Raw genomic sequence first — 21,822 nt, forward strand, 5'->3', positions numbered from 1 at the left:
TCATTAGATTTTTCTTGTTCTACTGGATCTTCGTTTTTTGGCACGAAAACTGTGACGTCATTACTTGACGTCATTGGGTTTTTCACATTGAAATCTTCAATGTCGTCTGATGACTTTTGAACTGGGAGATTTAAATTTGACTCGAATTCTTGCAATAAGCTTGGATTTTCAGCCAACCTTTCAAGATCAGAAACAGATAAACCTGAAAGATCTGTCAATGTCGTGACAAGTGAAACATTGTTCTGAAATGTTGTATTTCCAACCAATTCTGATGTTTGTGTATTTTGACCATTATTCAAGCTTTCCAGATATGCTATGCGGTCATTAAGTCTCTTAATTTCATTATCCTTCTCTTGTATTTCTGCCAACAATTTTTCATTACCATAATTCTCAGATTGACTTCCTTTCTTTTCAATCATATAGTTGATCATGAACTTATACGGATCTTCAGACTTTTCCGTATACACAGCATACAGCATATGCGTTATAAAATGATGAAAGTGATGTCGACCTGCATAATCAATAATATTATCTTGAATCTTTTTGTATTCATTGATTTTTGGATTTTTCTTTGAACTACTTTTTGACTTCTTTAGTGTCATGATTGCTTTAACACCTAATTCCTAGGTTTTTGATAATTAAAATTACTTAAAACACTTTTTTCCGCAACGAACAATTTTCCCGGGTTTTTCACGTGTTTTTGACCGTTATAAAAAATTTTGAATATTTTGTAGAGTAGACTTAGAGAATTTTTAAATAACAAAATAGTTCTCGTTGAAATAATATTTATTAACTAGTTTAACTAAAGATTTAGTGGATAATTAACTGTTAAAATATGTTATTAAACCAGTATTAATGGTGTGATATTGATTAATTGTGTAATTAATGTGTAAATTCGTGTAAAACCATCAAAATGATAAACACCGACGAAATTGAAGATTTAAAACGAGAATTACGGACTGATAAGAAGCAAAATCGGCAGAAGGCATTTGTTAAATTAAGTTCCTTACTATCAAATCAACGAAATCAAGTAAATGCCGCTTTTGAAAACAACGAAAGAAATGACGAGCTTTCATATAATGCTTTGTTCTACTGTGCTCATGAAGGTATGCAACAAATTTTACATGTTTTCGCGCAATTCCAATAATAAACAAAATATTTTTTCTTCAGGAATAAAATTGCAGGCATTGTCATTAGGAGATACTGACATCAATGAAGCTGATAATCGTATTAAAGTATATTCCATTGGAATGTTTGACCTGTTACAAGCTTCAAATGACTCTTCATGTAAAGGATTTTTTTGATTCATGTAAAACAGTTAATTTAATTATTTTGCATTGTTAGGTCCTCCAGAAGCCGTCATTCAAAATACTCAATTGATTCAGGCAGTAATTGAAGTATTGAGAAATGGACTCTTATTGAGACATTTTGGAAATACTTATCTTGAAATGCTACGAACCATTCTTAATACAAGCACGGACTTTACAGACATTCAGTGCGAAGATTGGAAAGGTAACATAATAATCAAATAATGACTTAAATGTTATTTACAATATCATCTTTGTTCTAGTTATTCTCAAAATGCTGTTTAAAATAATGAAGGCAAACAGTCTAAAATTTCAATTCCTGTTTCTAATTGATTGTGCACAAAGAGTGACCATTGCTGGATGTGAAAATTCATATTTGGCTCTAGAAATGATAAATCTTAAAGTATTTGAACATCTAAAAACAATTATTGCAACCCGAAATTCAGGAACGAATTATGTCAAAGAACGACAGGAATTGCTCGTGCTCTTATACTATTGCTGTCGTGACAATATCATTGATTTTAGATTCGAAATTTGTCGATATCTTGAGGAATTCACTGCCCATATTCAGTCAGCATTTCTTAGTGACACACACGATAGATATAGACCAACATTGATCAAATTAATGAATTTAGCTTTAATTGCTCACATTCCAATTTTAGGAAATGATAAAGATCAAATGGAATACATCCACGATAAAAAGAATTGGTATGATGCGATAAAGCAATATGAATATTTGCTTTTAGAAGAATTAAAACCTATGAGAGCTGCATATCGAGAAAAAACACCTCCTAAAGTGAGCAGCATTACATGTGAGTTTGCTGCAAGATTTTGCTTTTATGCTTATTGGAATGATGAAATTCTGAAAGATCAAGATTCAGAAGATAGCGGCATACAAGTTTCGAAAAGAATGAAACTAACAAAAAAACTTCAAACAATTATCGATAGAATTAGACCATCAGTCGATCGACCTGGGATATTTAATTGGAAGTGGTTAGCTGTCTTATGTGAATTGATATCAAATTATCCAGAAACACTACAAAATGACGATATTGCAGATATATTGAGTTTATTGTCTGAATGTCAACCTTTGATTGAATTTAAGGAACAAATTTATTCCTTCACAAAATGCTGCTCAATTATACTGCAACATGAAGAAAATTTCAAGAATACAGCTAATAAAATTGTATACACTCGATGTCAGGCATTGTGGTCGAAAATATCAGACGAAGCAGCTAGATGCTGCTCAAATTCGAACAAAAACTTGATCGAGTCTCACAAACTCCTTCAATTATTGATTTATTATCATAAGTATTCATCACCAGCATTTATTGAGTCTGTCGTAAAGATTTTCACGTCTAATTCGACAATTAAATGCGACACAACGCTAAACACTTTGATTGTGCTGCTCAAAAGCTTCAATCTTGATTCACTCCAAAATGGAAAGGAACATGCAAAGGAGATATTGCGGTTTACTTTTGAAAAAATCACACTGGCTGTGCTTAAAAAAGTTATAGCTGGAAATGATAAGCCTTCGTATCCAGTTCTGGCTCATTTGGCCATTTTATGTAGCCTTCTTAAAACTGACGTGATAAATTACTTCAAAAATGTTAAAATTGATCCATGTGATTTCTATGACAAAATTATTGACTTGGACGAACAAAAAGTATATAAGGCAGAAGTCGAGTCAATAATCAACTTGATGCAGCTAAAGATGCGTGGAAAGTTAATTATTGAAAATGAAAATTTCTTGAAACAACCGGAAAAAGTGACAACAGAAAATAATTTAGAAGTTCCAACAGAACTTAAATGTATGGTTGATGAGGATATTTTCTGTGAATTAATGAAGCTAACGGAATTAGGAGAGAAAGTGATATCTGAAAATAGTTCAACTATAGAAATCAAGGATTATCTCAAAGATGTCATGTCCAGTAATGAACTTATGATGAATCTATTATCAGAACTTCTTAAATTGGAAGCAACAAACCAAAAGAAAATGGAGAGTTTATTCATCACCAAGAGAATTTTACTTTACATGCAGGTAAGTCGAATACAGAATTAATAAAAATCAGGGATAATCTAACATTTTTAATTCCAATAGGAAATCGAACGCATCTTCACAATAATTTCAACAAGGAACATCGAATTTGATACAGCCGATACAAATAAAATAGCATTACAGATCAATGCATTGCTATCAAGTCATTATCACTCAGCTGTTGGAAAGCTAATTCGGAAGTATGATCTCAAAAGTTGCCTGAAATGGGTCTGCAAACAAGTTGAACGGGAATTTTATGACACTGAAGAATATCCAAATCTAAAGTTGAATTTGAAAGCATTTGTTAATGCAAAGTTTGAGCATAAAATGAGATATTTGATGATCACGACTTTATGTGAATACTTCAACTATGAAGGAATCAATACAGACATAGTCGTTGAGTGGATTGATAGAATTCAATTTAGCATTGAAAATAATATTGACTTACATACGATTTTCAAAGTTATTGATATTTTTGGTCGGCAAAAGAACATTCCAGAAGTAGCAGCACTTTGGATTTGGGGTGCTGGAATTGTATTCATCTTTAAAAACCATCGAAGCAATCTTTACATCATGAATTGCTTAATTGATAGGTTGTTTGAATTAAAACAATTTTCATATCCTTATGATCAATTGGCAACATATTATGTAAAGGTCTTCACATCATTCTCAAAATTATGCTCTTTTGATGCCAATTCCAATCGATGCTTTGGTCCGAAGATTGTTTCAAAGTTCTTAAGTCAATTTAAGCATTTCCATGATGCATATTTCACATTATGCTATGACCAACCTGTTGTTAAGATCATGTATGAAAAAGTCTACAAGGAATGTCTGTGCTCAGATAGCTTTGAAGTTAGAATGGCAGCAATTGAATGCTTTAGTACAATTTTATTCTCGGAACATGATGACATCAATCCAATTAATGAACAGAAGATGATGAACGCATGCAGGAAAAGTTTCTTTAAAGATTTCCTGGCTGAGTATGAATTTGTCTATAAGGAAAACTATGAAAATCATAATGATGAGGATGTCAATAATTTATCGACATATGTGCAGCTTTTCACAGCATTATTCTTTGTCAATTTCAATTTCCGACGATCAAATCTGTTCGAATTGGCAAAGATTTTCATTAATTTCAACTTGACAGAAAATGATGGACTGGCAATATTCCAAAAAGTCTTAAAACAACTAAAATGCAGCAGTTCCAAAAGTGTGATCAGTACAAACGATATTGTTGATTTGTTATCTAAATGGGTTGAGATGTCATTAGAAATGAACAGGTTCCCATGGCATTTAACAGGAAGTTCATCATATCAGGACTTTATTAATGAACACTACAATTTGATTTTACTTGCTGCATTGAAGACAAAATGTGAAGTTGTTGACGATTTTATAGCATCAATAGAGGTGCCACTAAAAGATGCAGTAGTGCCTATAATGAGTAATTGTTTGGCCTTTTTGATTCCACATCGAGCAAAGTGTGTCATAAAATATGAAGCAAATACCAATGAAATGTCGCAAAAATTAAGCACTGCCTTTACTGAGAACGAGCAAAACATGTTGCTTCTTGAACACCTGCCAAATGTCATAGTTCATATGCTCGAAAATGTCATTGATAATCAAAAATTTCTGGAAATGACTGGATATCAAATGGATTTTACTGCTTCTTTTGAGTCAATCAAGTTTAGTGATTTTGAAAAGTGTATGCAGTACATCCAACATGTCTACAAAATTAAAACGGACCAGAATTTAGTGACATATTTATCCAAGAATAGATTTAGCTACGTAGAACAGCTCTTTATGTTTCAAAAGAAGAACATTCAAGGAACTGAATCTAAGGAACAGAAGATACTTTCTCTTCTACACTACAATATTATTGTAAGGGAGTCATTAGACTACATGAAAGACCAAAGTGTCCAAAATGAAAATTGTATCAAGGAATATTTGTCACGTGAAGTTGCCAACTTTTATTGCTATTTAATTATCAACACTACATTTGGTGAAAAACTGAGAATCATAGCTGCAGACTTCTTGCTTTATTATTTGCATGAAATTATTCCTGTCTGCAGCAACCACTTCAAGTCTCAACTTCAAAAAATAATTCCACAATTAGTCACAATCTGCAAGACATTAAATCCCAAAACAGATTCACATAATCTCAAGTCAAAATGCATGGAGATAATGAACTTTTTGGTTCTTAATCAGCCAACACTTAATGATGAAATTGCTAGACTTGATCGATTCCCATTAAGTAACGAATTTAATGAATTGAGGGCAAAACAATTGAATATTAAGTATGGAGATGAAGATTTTGCATTAATAGAGGAAATTGAGCACTTTTTGGAGTTGAAAAATCGTCGAATTGAAGGATTAACTGCTTTGTATGAACATCTTGCATCGAAAAATTCTGATTTGAAGTATCTTTTTGAGGAACTAAGAACAATGATAGGTAAGTCGAAATTTGTTCAGTAAAACTTTAAATTAGTTGAGTTCAAATGAATTTTCGTTAAAAATTCAAATTTCTAATAACCGTTATTTTTGAAATTTTAAAACCCGTTAAACAGGTGATAAAGCAAATAGCACATTACATCGATTGATAAGATCATTAGTTGGCTATATTCGTGGAAAAGATGAGGAACGGGCAGTTGAAGCCGTTAAGTGCCTTGGACAAATAGGATGTCATAATATATCCACAATAATTTTTGATGTTGAGGATAAGAATAATGAATCGACTTATGTGACATTCTCAAATGTCCTTAATTGCCAAAGACTTATTTGTAATCAAGTGCTGGAAAAATTGGAACTTTTACTTATTCATCATAATGTCAACATTTTTCAAGTCGCTAGTGAAGCGTGTTACTATCTGTTAAGATCTGCTTCATCCATTGATTTCATTCCGAGTCCATACTTTAGTCCATTCCTGACAGAAGATCGTAGCAATGAAAATTTGTTTTATTTGGAACCAAAAAGTGATAAAGTTCTGGATCTATACAGTTTTGTTGCTGAAAACAATTTTATCGAATATTCCCGATTTATGAAAGGATTTTGTGTCAACATGAATACATTTGCTGGCGATAAAATGTTAATTAATTTAATTCAGATGCAATTGGAATTTGCCGAAACATTATTTCCTTTAATTTTTCACTTGTTACTTTTGTACAACAATGAAGCCGCAAATACTGAAATTCTGAAGACATTAAGTTATTACTTTGAGCAGTGCTTTGAACAATTAAACTATTCTGAGCATACAAATGAAGGCTCAATATTTATCAACAAGAAAATAATTCGTCAAATGTTGAAATTAGTTGAGAAAATTCGAATTTATTGTCAAGACCATCCGTCGTCAAAAATGGCTATTAAACAAGATCTGAACTTCCTGCATATAGCTAAGGCTGCAAAACATTGTGAAGCTTTATTCACAGCAATTCAATATTGTGAAATGTGGGCAAGAAAGCGGTTAGAAGCAAATGATGTCGCATTTTCTACTTCAATTAAGGACAAAACACTTCAGGACATCATGTATCGTTCTTATTCTGCTATTGGAATTCGGGAAGCTTCAGATATTTTCTTAAATCCTATTACAAATCGATCAGAATATTTGAAGAATAATGGCTTGTATCTTCAAAGTTTATTGGAAATTTCTAAGGATGCACCATGTGAAGATTACATGAAACTATTAAATGATATCGGCTTGCATCACATTTCGAATAAATTTAATGAGAATATGAACAATTCCAAGAATGTTCAACAATATGAATGTCTATGGAAACTCTCAAAATGGAACACAATTGTTGAAACTGATAGTGAAATTAAGGACGATAAAGGACTGATTGATTATCAAGAAGAATTTGAAAAATATCATTATCTTAGTCTTCAATATTCTAGCAATATTGATGAAGTTGGAATGAGAAATGCCGTCTTTAAAAGCCGAAAGATGATTATGCAGCTAATTACCCATCATATTTTGGAGTGCTCAAACAGTCTGTACAAGTTCCTTGAAATGTCACAACGATTGGCTCAAATTGAAGATTTTTCTGAGGTAACTTGATTTTCATTCAGTAATACTTCATTTTAGTTCAGTTTAATAACTTTCGTTAAAAATTCAAATTTTTGAGATCCGTTAAATTTTCTAAAAACCTTTATTCACTATTTTTAAATATTCTCAGGTACTGTTCAAACGATCGACAAACGAGTTGTTGCTAAAGAAATGGAAAACTCACGAGGAACTGCCTTTTGACTACGAACATTGTAGTAAAGTTTTTCTTCAAAGAAACAGCATTCTTAGCACAGCTAATATTAGAGCCGGAAAGCGTACGTGGGTACCAGATGCTGTTCAGTATAATTCATTATTTTTGGTCAAAAATGCAGTTCTGGTTGGTCAGCAAAATGATGCTATTACGTTAATAACAGAACTAAAAGAGTCAGTTTCATCAATTCCAAAGAAACTGGAAGTTTTATTAGAAGAAGCCAAGCTTAACATGAACAGGAATGAGAAGTTGGCAAAAACTTGCTTGACTGAAATCATCAATACACATATCAAGGAAGAAGATGCAATTTTATTGTCAACTGCTCATCGCTTATTTGGTGAAATTCTAGCTGAAAATTTTTCTGTGGATTTATCAATCATTACCAAAAATCATTTTGATATTTCAATGAGCTTCCTTGATAGTTATGCTAGACATTATGGAAAGCATTATCTTGTTGCAAAACTAGATGATGATGCAGAATTTAATACCTTCTCCCAAAGCTTAAACGAAGAAAAAGATGATGATGATAAAAGTCGAGCAATTGAGTCCAAAATTCAAGACGCTTCCTGCATTTATGATACAATAGCAAGATACAACGATCGTGAATATGAATTTAAATTATCCTACATTACGTCTCCAGATTTTGTCCAAAAGAAGCTCACTTATACGAAGAATGCTGAAAGAATGAAAGCGATGAAAGTCAATTATACTAAAAATGCCGATGCTGATTTCAAGAAATCTTACGCAATTCTATCAAAAAGTACAGAACTAGACCGAATTGAAATCGAAAATGCGGAGAAGGAAAAGAAGCTTGCAGCACGAAATGCGATCTAGTAAGTTTCTGTTTGCTACTTATTGTAACACAAAAAATTAATCATAAATTCAATTTCACAGCTATTACGTCCGAAGTACAATTTACAGTCCTGATGACAACATCCTCAACATTTTCCGAATTATTTCATTGATGCTTGCAAACTTTTCAAAAAGTTCATTTATTAAAGGATTTTTGGAGAAGAATTTACTGAAAATTCCAAGCTACAAGTTTATCATCACTTTGCCACAACTTACAGTCAGATTAAATGACAACAAATCGGATCCTTTAAATAAGCTGTTGAAGGCACTTTTGACTCGTTGTGCACTTGACCATCCACATCATACCTTACCATTAATTCTTGCATTAGTCAATTCCTATGCTGATTCTAACAATGACAATGAAACTGAAGAACCTCGAGTAGTTGGAGCCAAAGATTTATGGAAGAGTTTGAAGCAGCATGAAGCAATAAAGCCAATAATGATTGAAATGGAGAAAATGTCATCAGCTCTAATTAATTTAGCTAATTTGCCTTTAAAGACTTCATCTATTCCAACAGATCACAATGTACTGAAATTAACAAATTTAAAGTATGCACATTGTCCAACAATGGACCTGCCGGTGATGAAGAATGCTAACTATAAAAAGACCTTAATAACAGTACAAAAATGGGATCAAAATGTCAAATCTGTTGGAGGAATTAATGCACCGAAAAGAATTGAAGTTTTGTGTTCGGACGGAATTAAAAGACCTCAATTATTGAAAGGAAAGGATGACATGCGTCAAGATGCTATTATGCAGCAAATATTTGGAGTTGTCAATAAGCTCTTATTGCTCGATAAAAATATGCAAAAGAATAACGCTAGAATTAGAACTTATAAAGTTGTTCCTTTTTCACGTCGGTCAGGTATTTTGGAATGGTGTGCTAATACGACTCCAATTGGATGTTACTTAGCTGGTGAACGTGGAAGTGATGGACGTGTTATTAATAAGGGTGCACATGAAATTTATCGTCCTAATGATTGGTCACCTGCTTTATGTATGCGGAAGATATCCGAGATTCCAGCAAATGCAGACAGTGAAGATAAATTGGAAAAATTTAATGAAATTTTAAGTCACATTAAGCCTGTCTTTCATAATTTCTTTTATGAAAAGTTTAAAAATCCAGGACAGCATTTTGAGAAAAGATTTGCGTATACCATAAGTGTTGCCGTAAGTTCTATGATTGGCTACATTTTGGGTATCGGTGATCGTCATGTCCAAAATATTTTGATAGATTTAAAGACAGCAGAATTGATTCACATTGATTTTGGCGTGGCATTTGAACAAGGCAAAATATTGCCACATCCAGAATTGATTCCATTCAGATTAACAAGAGATATTGTTGCACCGTTTGGAGTTAGCGGAGTTGATGGAATCTTCAGGAAGGCATGCGAAAATACAATTAAAATTCTACGTAAAAATGATAAGGCATTGACCACAATATTGGAAGTATTACTTTATGATCCAATGTATATGTGGACATTTGGTGTTGATCAAGCACGTAGATCTCAATTGGAATGTGAAAGTGACGATCATCTTTCGGGAGAAAAAGTTGAGCATGACTTGATGGCATCTCGTGCATTAAATTGTGTCAAAATGAAGTTGAAAGGAATGGCTGAGAATACATCTGTGAGATATCCATCAATTGAAGGACAGGTCCAATATCTTATCCAAGCGGCTACTAATCCAAGTTACCTTAGTAAATTGTTTCGTGGATGGCAAGCATATTTATAAGTTACTTTATTTTTATATGAACAATTTTTTAACGGTCATCTAAAATTTAAAAATACGTTAACGGTCATTGAAAATTTGAATTTAAGGAACAAAATATTTTTTGTAGAGAAAAACATTGCGAAAATTCTCGAAATAAATAAAACTTGATCGTCCTTTTTAAAACACATTTTAAACTCATTTTAATTAAACTCTAGTGATGTCTGTAAAGCACGATTGGTACCAAAACGACGAGAAAGTCGTAGTGACTGTATTATTAAAGAATGCAGTCGATAAAAACTATAAATGTGAAATTGAGAGTGAAAAAGTTCATTTGTCCGCGGAAAATTATGAATTAATCCTTGAATTACTCAACCCCGTTGTGCCGGAAAAGTCCTCTCATAGAGCAACACCCCATAAAGTCGAAATTACATTAGTCAAGCGTGATTTCGGAAAATGGACAATGCTAGAAAAGAAACAGGAGGTAAAAACTGAACTACAATGTAATACAAAGAGCAAAAAGCCACAAGATTGGGACAAACTAGCCAAAGAAGTCGAAAAGACTGACGATGCGGAGGTAAATTGACTAAATGTTGTTGAATGAACAAGTTAATAACAATAGAATTGTCATTACAGGGAGATGCTGCTGTCAATGCCTTATTTAAGAAAATCTATGAGAGTGGAACTGAAGAACAACGTCGTGCGATGAACAAGTCCTTCCAAGAATCTGGTGGAACTGTTTTGAGCACAAACTGGAATGAAGTCAAAAAGGATAAAGTTGAAGTAAAACCTCCAGATGGAACTGAATTTAAACATTTCTAAAGATCCAGTATGGAAATAAACTTGCTAATTTTCGTATGAATCTAATAAGAATTTAAGTCAGTGATATTTTTAAAAAGCACATTGATTTTGGAATTATGATAACTTCCATGTCAGTATCTATGCAAAAATCAGTTTCTTTCTTTCGTATTATAGCTTTTTATTATGAAGAATCGTTAAAAAAAAGAGATACAGAAATGAAAAATCAAAAGATTGTTATATCGGTTCCTTAAAAATAAACAAGATAAAGAAGAGAAAAATTTAATTTATTTATTTTTAATCCGAGAAGAATACTTTCATTGTATTATTATAGAAAATTTCGCCAAGCTTCTCAGCATCTTCGCCTTTAACACCAGCAATAACTTCAAGTACTTGGACAATTGTACATGGTTCATTTCTTCCAACAACCAACACATCCTTTTGCCATTTTTGCTTATTTTGTTTCTTGACAGTTTCAAACTTTGTCTTGACATATTTATATGAAGCATGTGTTGGACGAATTTCACACCAAGGTGCATCAGTCTCCAACATAATCTTGTCATTTGGCAAATTCTTAACAACTTCCAGATTAGCTTCAGTTTTTAATGAGCATCCATTAAGTCCAATATGAAATCCCATTTCGATTAATTTATTTGCATGCTCTAAGGTGCCATCATATGTATGAACGACTCCTCCACGTCTGATTTTACTCTTATTGTTCTCAATTATTTTGATGAAATCATCATGAGCATTTCGACAATGAAGAAATAAAGGCAGATCATATTTGTCAGCGAGTTCTAATTGCTTCTCGAAATATCTATAATAAAGAGGTTTTTTGTATTAGTCAGGCACAAAGAGGAACAATATCATTCAATGAAATGTTCAGCAGAGCTCGAAGTCGACTCGGATTTTGTATAAATTTCGACTTCGAGCTCTGACATTCAGTTTCATTAGCCTTACAATAATGCTCAGGATACTTACTTCTTCTGAATATCTGGTTCACAGAAATGGAGCCTGTCATAATCCAAGCCAATTTCTCCAATAGCAACCACCTTGCCTATATTTTCCTCAATTTGTTGGTCTAGCTTATTCAAATATTCCGAGTCAACAAGGAATTCACCACATCGAGTTGGGTGACATCCTGTTGTGCAGAACAGACGGTCGTCATTACTAGCTATCTTAAATGCTGGAGCACACTCAAGAATCGATCCAACAGTAAGGATGATTTTTTCGACTCCAACATTCCATGCCTTATCCAAAACTTGTTGTCTATCTATCTCATGCTTCCTCGACCCGGAATATCTTCCGTCATAGACTTCGTCAGTCAAATTGGCTCCGATATCTGTATTAAATAACAAATTATATTAGGTGAGAAAAATGAATGTGAATGTTTTGTGGATCTATAAATAAATATAAAGTTGTGAAACGATCAGCTAGAGTATTGGATATGCGTGGATTTTGTGCGCTTTTGTAGAGGCAACATTGGGTAATCACGAGATTGAATCCTTGAAATTTTACATTCCTGAGAGATTTAATCCTCGGATTTATTTAAACCTTCATTTTAATCCTTGGATTTATTTTAATCCTAATCCTTGGAATAATTATTTTCACGTTTAATGGACATACAGGCAAAGGTGAACAAAAGAAGCTTCTCAAATTATAGCAGATGATGTTTTAAAATGTCCTAAACTGTCACTAATGGATTATAGTCGTGAAAAATGTACGAAAAACCCCCATCACATGTATCGTGCTAATTTCGTTATTTCCACTTCTTACTTGCCTTCACGACCATTCAAGAAACACAAGAACATGATGTAAATAGAACATGTCATAACAATGATTTAAAGTATTTGTTTATAGGAAAATTTTCAGTTTCGTTTACAGTTTAGCCATTTTAATGCCATATGTTCATCGCAATATCATTGATTTTTTTGTTTAATTAGATTTATCAATTTTTTAGCCTAAATATTTCCTCAAAATAAGTCAATGGAGCATCTAGATATCACTTCACTTCCGAGAATTTTGAAGATTCTGGAAGTTGCGTTTCCAGTCATTATGCACTTCTTCAATATGTCACTGATTGAAATTCTAATTAATGGACAGATTGTGTACGAAATTGGAAGTAGTTTGGACTCTATTCTGTTTTCGTTGTCAGTGTCAATGGTATTTCAAACAATCAGGAAGGCGAAAAGTGGTGACATTAGTGACATGACTTTGCAGATGATCGGACTTGTAAGCTTCTTATTTTCATCAATTAATGCCTTGAACTTTATAAATTTCATCACTAGATGTTCCTTAATACTTTCATTTGCGATCTTGTGCTTCGTCTGGTCTATCTTCCATTACAATACTTATTGTACTTCACAATTATTAATGGATATTTGGTGAGCATGCACATCCATTAATAGTTAAATCAATCATCACAATTAATTTTTTTCTCGCATCTAGGCAAGCTTTTGTGAAAATTTTTTATTCTTTCTCGCAATTTTCGACCGTTGGATTCATTTTACAAAATTTATAGTCCTTCTAAAGTCACCGACCTTTCATCCAGTTTTACAAAATTTATTGAGTGCTGGAATATTTGGAATAACTTGGAAATATACGAACTGCTTTGAATTATCGGATTTTCAGAAAATGTAAGTAATTTTTGATTATCAGACGCAGCTAGGACAGTAAGCCTAGTTAATTTCAAATAATCAATTTGAAAATTAACGAACTTTCTGAATTTAAACAAGAAAAAACGTTCAATAACTCATCACTTCACTTTCGTTCAGTTCACATTATTTAAAATTTTAAAATCCGTTAATTTCAATGAAATTAATTTCTCTTAATTCCAGCATATCACCACTCGTGTGTTATCAGAAGATTGGGAAGAAGTAAATTATGGTTCACGCAATATCAGTTCTTTTTGGATTAATCATAAATTTGGCATTTCGTCCATACATTTTCGAGACAGACTACAAATTTGGAACTTTGAGTGGATTTTCAAGCTTAATTATGTTAACATCCATGTGTATTCATCTAAAGAATATCAATATTCTACCTGATCATCATAAGAAGATTTCACAAATAATTTATGTTATGATTGAGATCATTTTGGTGCTGATTAGCTTAGAGATATCCGTAAATTTAATGTGGACGCGAATGCAAATTTTAATTGAATTTATAATGAAATATTTGTTAATGGACAATAAGCTGAATTTATATGAAGAAATGGGTGGCGATAGTCTTCTTGGATTTTTAATTATTAGCATAGCTAGTTCCTTTTTATACTACTCAATAGCGATCTCAAATAATTCAGGGAATTTAAAGATTTATGCTGAAGAACTGATGGGAAAATTTCAAAATAAGCAAGTAAATGCTTGTCCTGTAAATCCAATATGTAAACCAGAATTTGTGGCTCCAAAACAGCTGAGAAATTCAAGATCTATTAAGCCTGCAGCACATTAATGTTGTGCAAATCCTAACGTATTTTTAAGATTCAAAATTTTTGGCGCGAAATTTTTGTAGAAAAAAAAATAAAAAACAAACCTAAATTTTTTTAAAGAATTTTAAATTTTTATACTCGAATTAAGATTTTTTAGCCATGGAGGAACCAGATAAAGTTATTCTACACTACCAGATGCTGGAATATATTTTTAACAAGTGCAAATTAGCAACAAGTTGTTTTAATCATGCATGGGAAAGTTTTTTAAATGAACATCCAGAATATAAAAATTCACTGACATCAAGTGAATTAAAGAATATCTTTTGGACTGAGATTGCAACAAATATTGATCAATATGAGTTATTGACCGAAGAACAAGAGGAATATTTCAATTATGATGGATGTATTTTGAATATAAGTGATGATAATCTTCTCGAAACATTTGTACAGACTGAGCCACGCAAAGAATCTGATTACTTATTTTTAAAGACGGAAGAGAATTATCGACGACTTGTGCCACAACGTACTCGAGTGACAGAACAAAATATCCAGAATGTGTTCAAAGAACCTAATGTTTGTGCCAAGGATAGTGATATTTTGTTAAATATCATTGGAACTAAAGAATCTTCAGAAATGAATGTGAATAATGAATTTAAGCTCAGCTGCCTTATGATGAATCTATTTCGAGATGATGAAGATTTATTAACTAATGACGATGTCATAAACATTGAGATCATAAATAGATTGAAAAATCCTCATTTATGTACAGATGCTGCGCATTTAGGAATTGCGTCCGACGACTGGTCAAAAGCTATTTACGGCGAGCCTGACGATACTACCTCGAATTCTAGTGAGGATTTATCATTGATGATTAATATCCCAAAACCAAGTATTGATTCATCACAATCAAATGAGTCAATTCGGTCATCTGTTCATAGTCAGTCGTCACTATCGATATTGATGCCACAAATTAGTCGTACGCCTACTCGGTCATTGACACGATCATTTTCACAAACAACACCGACTTCACAAACACGTCGACAAATGCTTCAAAATAGCAGTAAGTCATCAACACCAAGTCGAAGCACAAGAAGTCGACGAGCTCTTGTGCCTGATCCAGCGTTAAACTTAAAAATGAGTAAATTTATGGAAAAACATGAAAGAAAAAATAAGTAGTTTTTAAGCATATGATTTATATCTTGACGATAGTAAGGACTGTACTCCCTTCTAATAAAGTTACTATAAGCTCTCTTATTTTATGTAAAAAGTTCATGCATGATCATGTATATTAATAAACTTTCTTAATATAAACTATAACATTTTAACGTCTATTACATAAACGTGATTATTTTGATGATAAGTCATGATCTTTGCATATGCCACGACTCAAAAACATCCGCGGACCAAAACTTTTCATCAAAGCTTATCCTTCCACATTCCGCATTCAGAAAGTTTTATTTAGACTCAATATGACTCGTAAAGATGTGAACATTCGATTTTATAGGAAGCGCATTTTCAGAGTGCAAAATCAACAAAAATGGAATGTCTTCATCAAAAATGCTTAAAACTTAACGGCCTAAAAAATTTTAAAAAATAACGGTCGAATAAAATTTGAAAATTATGTTGCATTCAACGTTTTACGTACGTATTTTAACGTAACGTAAGCACTTCCGGAAGTGCTTTTCCAGATTTAGCTGTGATCTTTGCAAAGTATCCTTGTTTTATTAAGCGTCAGACAGACGGACAATGTACGGACATCATCAGCATGAGCTAAATAAAATATCGAAATGCACTTTAAAGCACTAAAGATATAAAGCGGTAAGTTTCAACGCCGTGAAAATTGTGTAAAATGTCTATTTTCTAATTTTAGACTACCGCTTCATGTCTTTTTCTTTCCGAGACAAAATTTTCACGTTTTTCAGGTTGATGACGATGATGTACATTAAGAAATACAAGTTGGATGTTCCACATTGATATCATCAGCAACAAAAATAAGATCCAGCTTACGAAATAAGAAGAAAAAGTCTTTTTTGTGTACTTGCCAATGAATTTCATTTTTCTCTGATTTATAAGCGATACACTTCTTTGAAAAAATTTAATCATACACAGGAATAACTTAAATCACTTTTCCTACACGCGATCTTCGTGGAAATTTTCCTTTCCTTACTGATCTCGTGAAAATTTAAAAGAAAACTAAATGCCGTGTGTGAGAGAAAATTCTCAAATGAAAATATTCAGGGGGCAGCTAAGTGATGTGGATATGCAGAATGTAAACATTAAACAGCTGACAAAGAATAATTTATCATAAAATTAGGAAATTAATTAAAATGAACGATTTACCAAAGGAATTTGATCTATGTGTTATTGGAACTGGATTCCAAGAGTCAGTCATAGCTGCAGCAGCATCAAGAGTTGGTAAAAGTGTCCTACATATCGATCAAAATGAGTTTTATGGAGGATTTTGGGCATCTTATAATTTAGAAAATTTTATGAATCATTTGGAAGTAAATAAAAGTGATGATACTGACAAGGTCTGTAAAATAAGGAACGTGAATCAGCAATGGTATGAATTCACTGACGAAATACCTGAAATTAATGGATGGAACAAAGAAAAAATCATTAAAGACAGCAGACGGTTTAATATTGATCTTATACCAAAAGTGAGTCATAATTTCCAGTACTGGATGTTCTTTTATTGACATGATCTAACATTTAATTATTTTTAGCTTAATTACTGTAATGGAAAACTTGTGGAATTACTGATCTCATCAAATATATGCAGATACACGGAATTTAGAGCAGTTGATAAAGTCCTGACAGCAAGAAATGGACAGCTTGATGTTGTTCCTGGATCACGAGCAGATATATTCACAAAGAAGAATGTCTCAATCATTGAAAAACGGCTGTTAATGAAATTCATCACACAATGTGTAGAATATAAAGGAGAAGCAGAAAAGAAGGAAGAGACATTTGACTTTCCTGAGGACGGGAAATTTATTGACCTAATGAAACAACAAAAGCTGACAGATAATTTAATTCATTACATTCTTTATTCAATGTGTATGGGAAATGATGAGACAACGTTCAAGGAAGGATTGGATAAAATAAGGATGTATCTGACAAGTATAGGTCGATATGGAAATACTCCATATTTATTTCCAATGTTTGGATGCGGTGAAATTCCTCAATGCTTCTGTCGGCTATGTGCAGTTTTTGGAGGAATTTATTGGCTTGGACAGGCAGTGTCAGATGTTAATATAGTGGATGCTGAAAATGACGAAAAAGTAGTTACGATGAAATTTGGTGATGAACTTATTATTTCCAAAAAATTAGTTTTTGGATTAGACAGTAATCTCATGGATATCAGCGTCAATCCTATCAGTTACATATCAAGGGCTGTATTCATAACTACAAAGCCAGTTGGTGGATCTTCTGTGAATAGTGAACTCGACGGCGGAGGAGCTGTTCTTCTTTATCATCCAATTGAAGGCAGCTCCGATGGGGTTACAATGATTCAACTTTCTCATTATACATCATGCATATCCAAAGGACTTTGTAAGTTATCTTTAATGCTGCGACTGTGAATCCCCGAATTTAACATTTAATCTCACGATTTATGACGGGATTAAATTTGAAATTTAAAGAAATTCCAGCAACTTATGACCCAAAAATGTAAATTATTCATGGATAATTAAATTTTATATTTCAGATCTGGTCCACTTATCCACACCATTCAAAAAAGAAGCACAAGAAGACTTAAAAGATTTTATAGACACTTTCTTTCGAGAGGATTACTCAAGCGAAGATGATACAAAACCAACAGTAATTTATTCCGCATACTTTGAAATTCCATCAAGCATAAAAGGACACAATTATGTAGACTCTCAAAACGGACCAATTTTCTATTGTTGTGGACCTTTTGCCGAGTTAGATTACGACGAGTCAATACGTCAGTCTAGACTTCTTTATGCTAAAATGTACCCAGAAGATGAGTTTCTCCCAAAAGCACCGGAACCGGAAGAAATCATCATTGGAGATGAGGACGATACAAATGCAAGCGTGAATTTGGGTGTACTTGCTGATTTAGTCATTGAGAATGATAAAAGTGGAGATAATGAGGGTCCGGTGACAGTAAGTGATGACACTAAGGCTGAAAAGGAACAAACAGCAGCTGAAAATCAAGATCCAGAAAGCAATTAAAGACATTAAAATTTGCTTAATTCATTAAATGTTTATTAATCGAAATTATTATTTTTTTTATGCTACAGTTTTTGTTTAAATTATTTTCGAGAAAATATATGCTTGATAAATTACACAAATTTGTTTATAAGATATCCATTATTTACTTTTAAATCAGTCATAAAATAAACTCAATACAAGATAAAAATTTTATATAAAAAGTGATTTTTTTGTTATTTTTTGGTTAACAAAGTAAGAATAATCATTTGATACGTTCTTTTTCTCAAGGAAATGAAGGAAAACTCTGTTGTGTCTGTAGACAATTAATGTTGTTAGATATCCTCTCATATAAAGAATTTTCAAATTAAAAACCGTTAAAATTTATTTTCAAATTTTTCTATTGCTTGAAGTTGACTTCAATCATGTAAATTCAAAATTTTAACGGAAAAATAATTTTCAAATTAAGATACCGTTTAAATTTTTTTCAAATTTTTCTATGACTTGAAGTTGGCTTCAATTGTGGAAATTCAAATCTTTAACGGAAAATTCATAATATGAGAAGACATGAAGGTAGGAGAAAAAAAATCATTCAGGCCTTCGTGACTGCTATTATCCTAAATCGCATTGTGCATTACTTTGATATTTTATCATTACATTCTAAGAATGTGTACAGCATACTAATCTGATCTCATGTCATTTATTGACTAATGAAGCAAGTCTAAAGTGATAAAAAATTACTCAGTCATTATGAATTACTTCCTTCTAAAAATGTTATAATTAAAAGTCGAAGGAGTTCTGATATGTTCTCAATATTTTTAGATGACTTGATTTCTAGGAAGCGCATACTCTTGAAATTGAGTGCATTTAAATTGTTGGTGGATATTTCCTATATATATCATGTGAAATGTGTTCGTGATGCAGTCAATGATTTTTTTATGTCTGTTTTTTTATTGATGTCAAATGCTTTAAAGTAAGTTCAAGTATGCAATTAATATGCTAAATAAACAAAATGATATTTGTAATAATAATAAAGAGCAGCACGGCAAGTTCACAGTACTAAAAGAAAAAGCTAGAGACGAAAACATAATGAAGAATGGCCTCAAATTGACAAGAAAAGAAGAAAGCCTAAGTCTGTGATTAAAAATTCATTTCCAATCTTCCTTATTTGCAGATACAAAAATATATATTTTATATGTCTGTTATACATCTTGAAGACAATAGCCTCGATAATATGGAAAATAATTTAGTGCATAACTTATGTTTTGCATTTTACGGTCGCATTGCTGTTGTTCTGCTAACATAACATAGCCATTATTTATTTGCTTAAAAGCTATCGATTAGAATTTTTTTTTTTATAATGTAATGAATTATAATTTTAAATATGCAATTATGTAATATTTGGGCATCAATTTATTGTTATTGAATGGAACGGAGAGAGATTAATTATTTGACTCGTAGTCATTACGATCGGTATTATTACTCTGTTTATATACATATTTAAAGAATTTAAAGCGCTCGCATGAAATAATTATACACAAAAGTAATTTGGCTCTTTTTATACACAAATAACTAAGGTATGACTTGACTAAAGTGAGTTTAATGCTTAATGTTGGCTACAGAGTTGCCAAACAGGCACCTGTCACAGGTAAAAACCATACAATTTCTTGATAATTTGTATGGTTTTGCAACTTTGATTAGAGTAACCCTGGATTTAAAATTAATCCGGGATTTAATTTTGATGGATTAATCTAGGACAAAATTGATGAATTCTGAACTCATCTGGTTATTAAATGATTAACAAATTGGCTGATCATAATTAGTTTCAGCATGAATCCTGTAGATTTCATATTTATGTGGTTCAAATTGACACACTTTTATGACGTTAATCATAGAAATAAAATAAATCCGTTGGATTAAAAGTCCATCTTGAAGTTAGCTTCAATTAAACGTTTCCAGATGTTAAGCACTAGTCACTTTAGAGAATTTACTCCTTAAACCATATAAATCAAGATTTGAAAAATTTGATTTTGATAAAATCTCAATCCATTATACACAAATTATCCAATTACTTAAAAAATTTACAAGAAATAAGAAACTTTACAAGCCTTAATATATATAAATAAATTAATTAACAAACTTCAGAGCGCTTACAAATTCTGTTAATTTGGTATTTTACGATTCGTTTCATAAAAAAAAGAGTTCAATAAATATTCATAAATTAATTAATTATTTTTCTTTTATTCCTTTCAATATACTAATTAATTAACTGGTTTATACGTAGTTATGTGATGTTTAAATTTCTTCTTCTTTTTTTGGTTAACATTAATTTTTCAAATAAAATTTTTCATGGACTGGACTGACTGGGTAAAATGTCTGAACACAAATTCCTAAAACTTATTTTCCGTGACTAATCTAAAGGACTTTAAATTGTTATCGATGTCACCTATACTAATTATTTTTTTTGTGTTCTATTAAAATGAACATCTAAATCAACATACATTAATTCCATTGATCTCGAATTAAAGCAAAAAGGACTTTCCATATACATTATGAATTAATTGAATATTAGTTACTGGAAGTTTATTATCATTTTTTATATGTTATGTTATGTTTTTTTGTTGCTGTTTAACGAGTTCATCGTGGCGTTTGTTTCAGATTGGCACCTCGCTTGATTTGATCCATCAGACTTTCACGTACGATGCGAGGGTCAGGCTGAAAATGGTAGAGAAGAAAAAAGAATATTTTAATATACAAAATCCCAAAATAAGTCACCCAAAAATCGCACACAAAAAGCTTGTAAATATGTAGTCACGAATGTCCAAAAAGAGCGCACTTTCCCAGTTCAGAATACAAAGTAATGGTTGATTACGGTTAAAAGTAATTTAAATTATGTAATAAATTTTTTAAAAAATAACGACCTAAAAATATTTGAATTTTAGCTGTCAAAATTATTTTGAAAATTTTGAAAGAAAAAAATTCAAAAATTTTGAGAAATAACGGATTTTATATCTGTCCACGTTGGAAAAATGCGCTAAAAATGAGTTTTAGTCCACAACAAAAAAGGGATTCTCAATGAGAATGTCACAGCAATTAGTAATTTATGAATTGTTTTAGCAGCAAAGCACCGAAAAAAAGTTAATTGTAAAAAATGTGAAATATCAAATATATTTTTAGGAAGGAACACCATTCACGTTGCCAATTGTTACAGTTTTATGTTTTATTACATCCTTTTTTTTATATCTCTCGGTCCCAAATTTAAATCT

At 31.9% G+C, this 21,822-nt stretch overlaps 5 protein-coding genes across 18 annotated transcripts in view; 3 read left to right on the plus strand and 2 right to left on the minus strand.

Moving 5' to 3' along the window:
• The first annotated feature begins 786 nt into the window (after positions 1–786).
• tefu (Serine/threonine-protein kinase tefu) lies at positions 787–10,345 on the plus strand. The gene is made up of 8 exons (XM_070642746.1): positions 787–1,106; positions 1,171–1,287; positions 1,345–1,512; positions 1,571–3,348; positions 3,409–5,794; positions 5,910–7,384; positions 7,512–8,425; positions 8,487–10,345. The coding sequence occupies exons 1-8, from the start codon at positions 914–916 to the stop codon at positions 10,177–10,179; spliced, it is 8,724 nt and encodes a 2,907-aa protein (XP_070498847.1). The 5' UTR covers positions 787–913; the 3' UTR covers positions 10,180–10,345.
• On the plus strand, positions 10,281–11,239 carry Sgt1 (suppressor of G2 allele of skp1). Its single transcript, XM_070642898.1, has 2 exons — positions 10,281–10,732; positions 10,792–11,239. Exons 1-2 carry the CDS (start codon positions 10,376–10,378, stop codon positions 10,975–10,977), a joined length of 543 nt encoding a protein of 180 aa, XP_070498999.1. The 5' UTR covers positions 10,281–10,375; the 3' UTR covers positions 10,978–11,239.
• Positions 11,220–16,612, minus strand: LOC139092475 (deoxyribonuclease TATDN1). Its single transcript, XM_070642887.1, has 3 exons — positions 16,423–16,612; positions 11,935–12,295; positions 11,220–11,770 (listed from the first exon to the last, which is right to left on the minus strand). The coding sequence occupies exons 1-3, from the start codon at positions 16,481–16,483 to the stop codon at positions 11,251–11,253; spliced, it is 942 nt and encodes a 313-aa protein (XP_070498988.1). The 5' UTR covers positions 16,484–16,612; the 3' UTR covers positions 11,220–11,250.
• Positions 16,380–18,699, plus strand: Rep (Rab escort protein). The gene is made up of 3 exons (XM_070642874.1): positions 16,380–17,040; positions 17,107–17,935; positions 18,090–18,699. Exons 1-3 carry the CDS (start codon positions 16,708–16,710, stop codon positions 18,578–18,580), a joined length of 1,653 nt encoding a protein of 550 aa, XP_070498975.1. The 5' UTR covers positions 16,380–16,707; the 3' UTR covers positions 18,581–18,699.
• mim (missing-in-metastasis) overlaps positions 18,655–21,822 on the minus strand; it is a 45,276-nt gene continuing 42,108 nt past the window's right edge. For 8 of the 14 annotated variants that reach the window (XM_070642835.1, XM_070642827.1, XM_070642759.1 and 5 more), the window contains one exon: positions 18,656–21,271. In XM_070642835.1, coding sequence (XP_070498936.1) covers positions 21,194–21,271 — 78 coding nt within the window. In that variant the 3' untranslated portion in view covers positions 18,656–21,193. Of the gene's footprint in view, positions 21,272–21,822 lie in introns of all 14 variants that reach the window. The other 6 variants (XM_070642811.1, XM_070642786.1, XM_070642795.1 and 3 more) reach the window with 2 other exon arrangements.

This window comes from Chironomus tepperi, unplaced genomic scaffold, assembly GCF_022539635.2.
Source record: "Chironomus tepperi strain 1889 unplaced genomic scaffold, CSIRO-AGI_Ctep_v1 contig_16, whole genome shotgun sequence".
NCBI lineage: Eukaryota > Metazoa > Arthropoda > Insecta > Diptera > Chironomidae > Chironomus > Chironomus tepperi.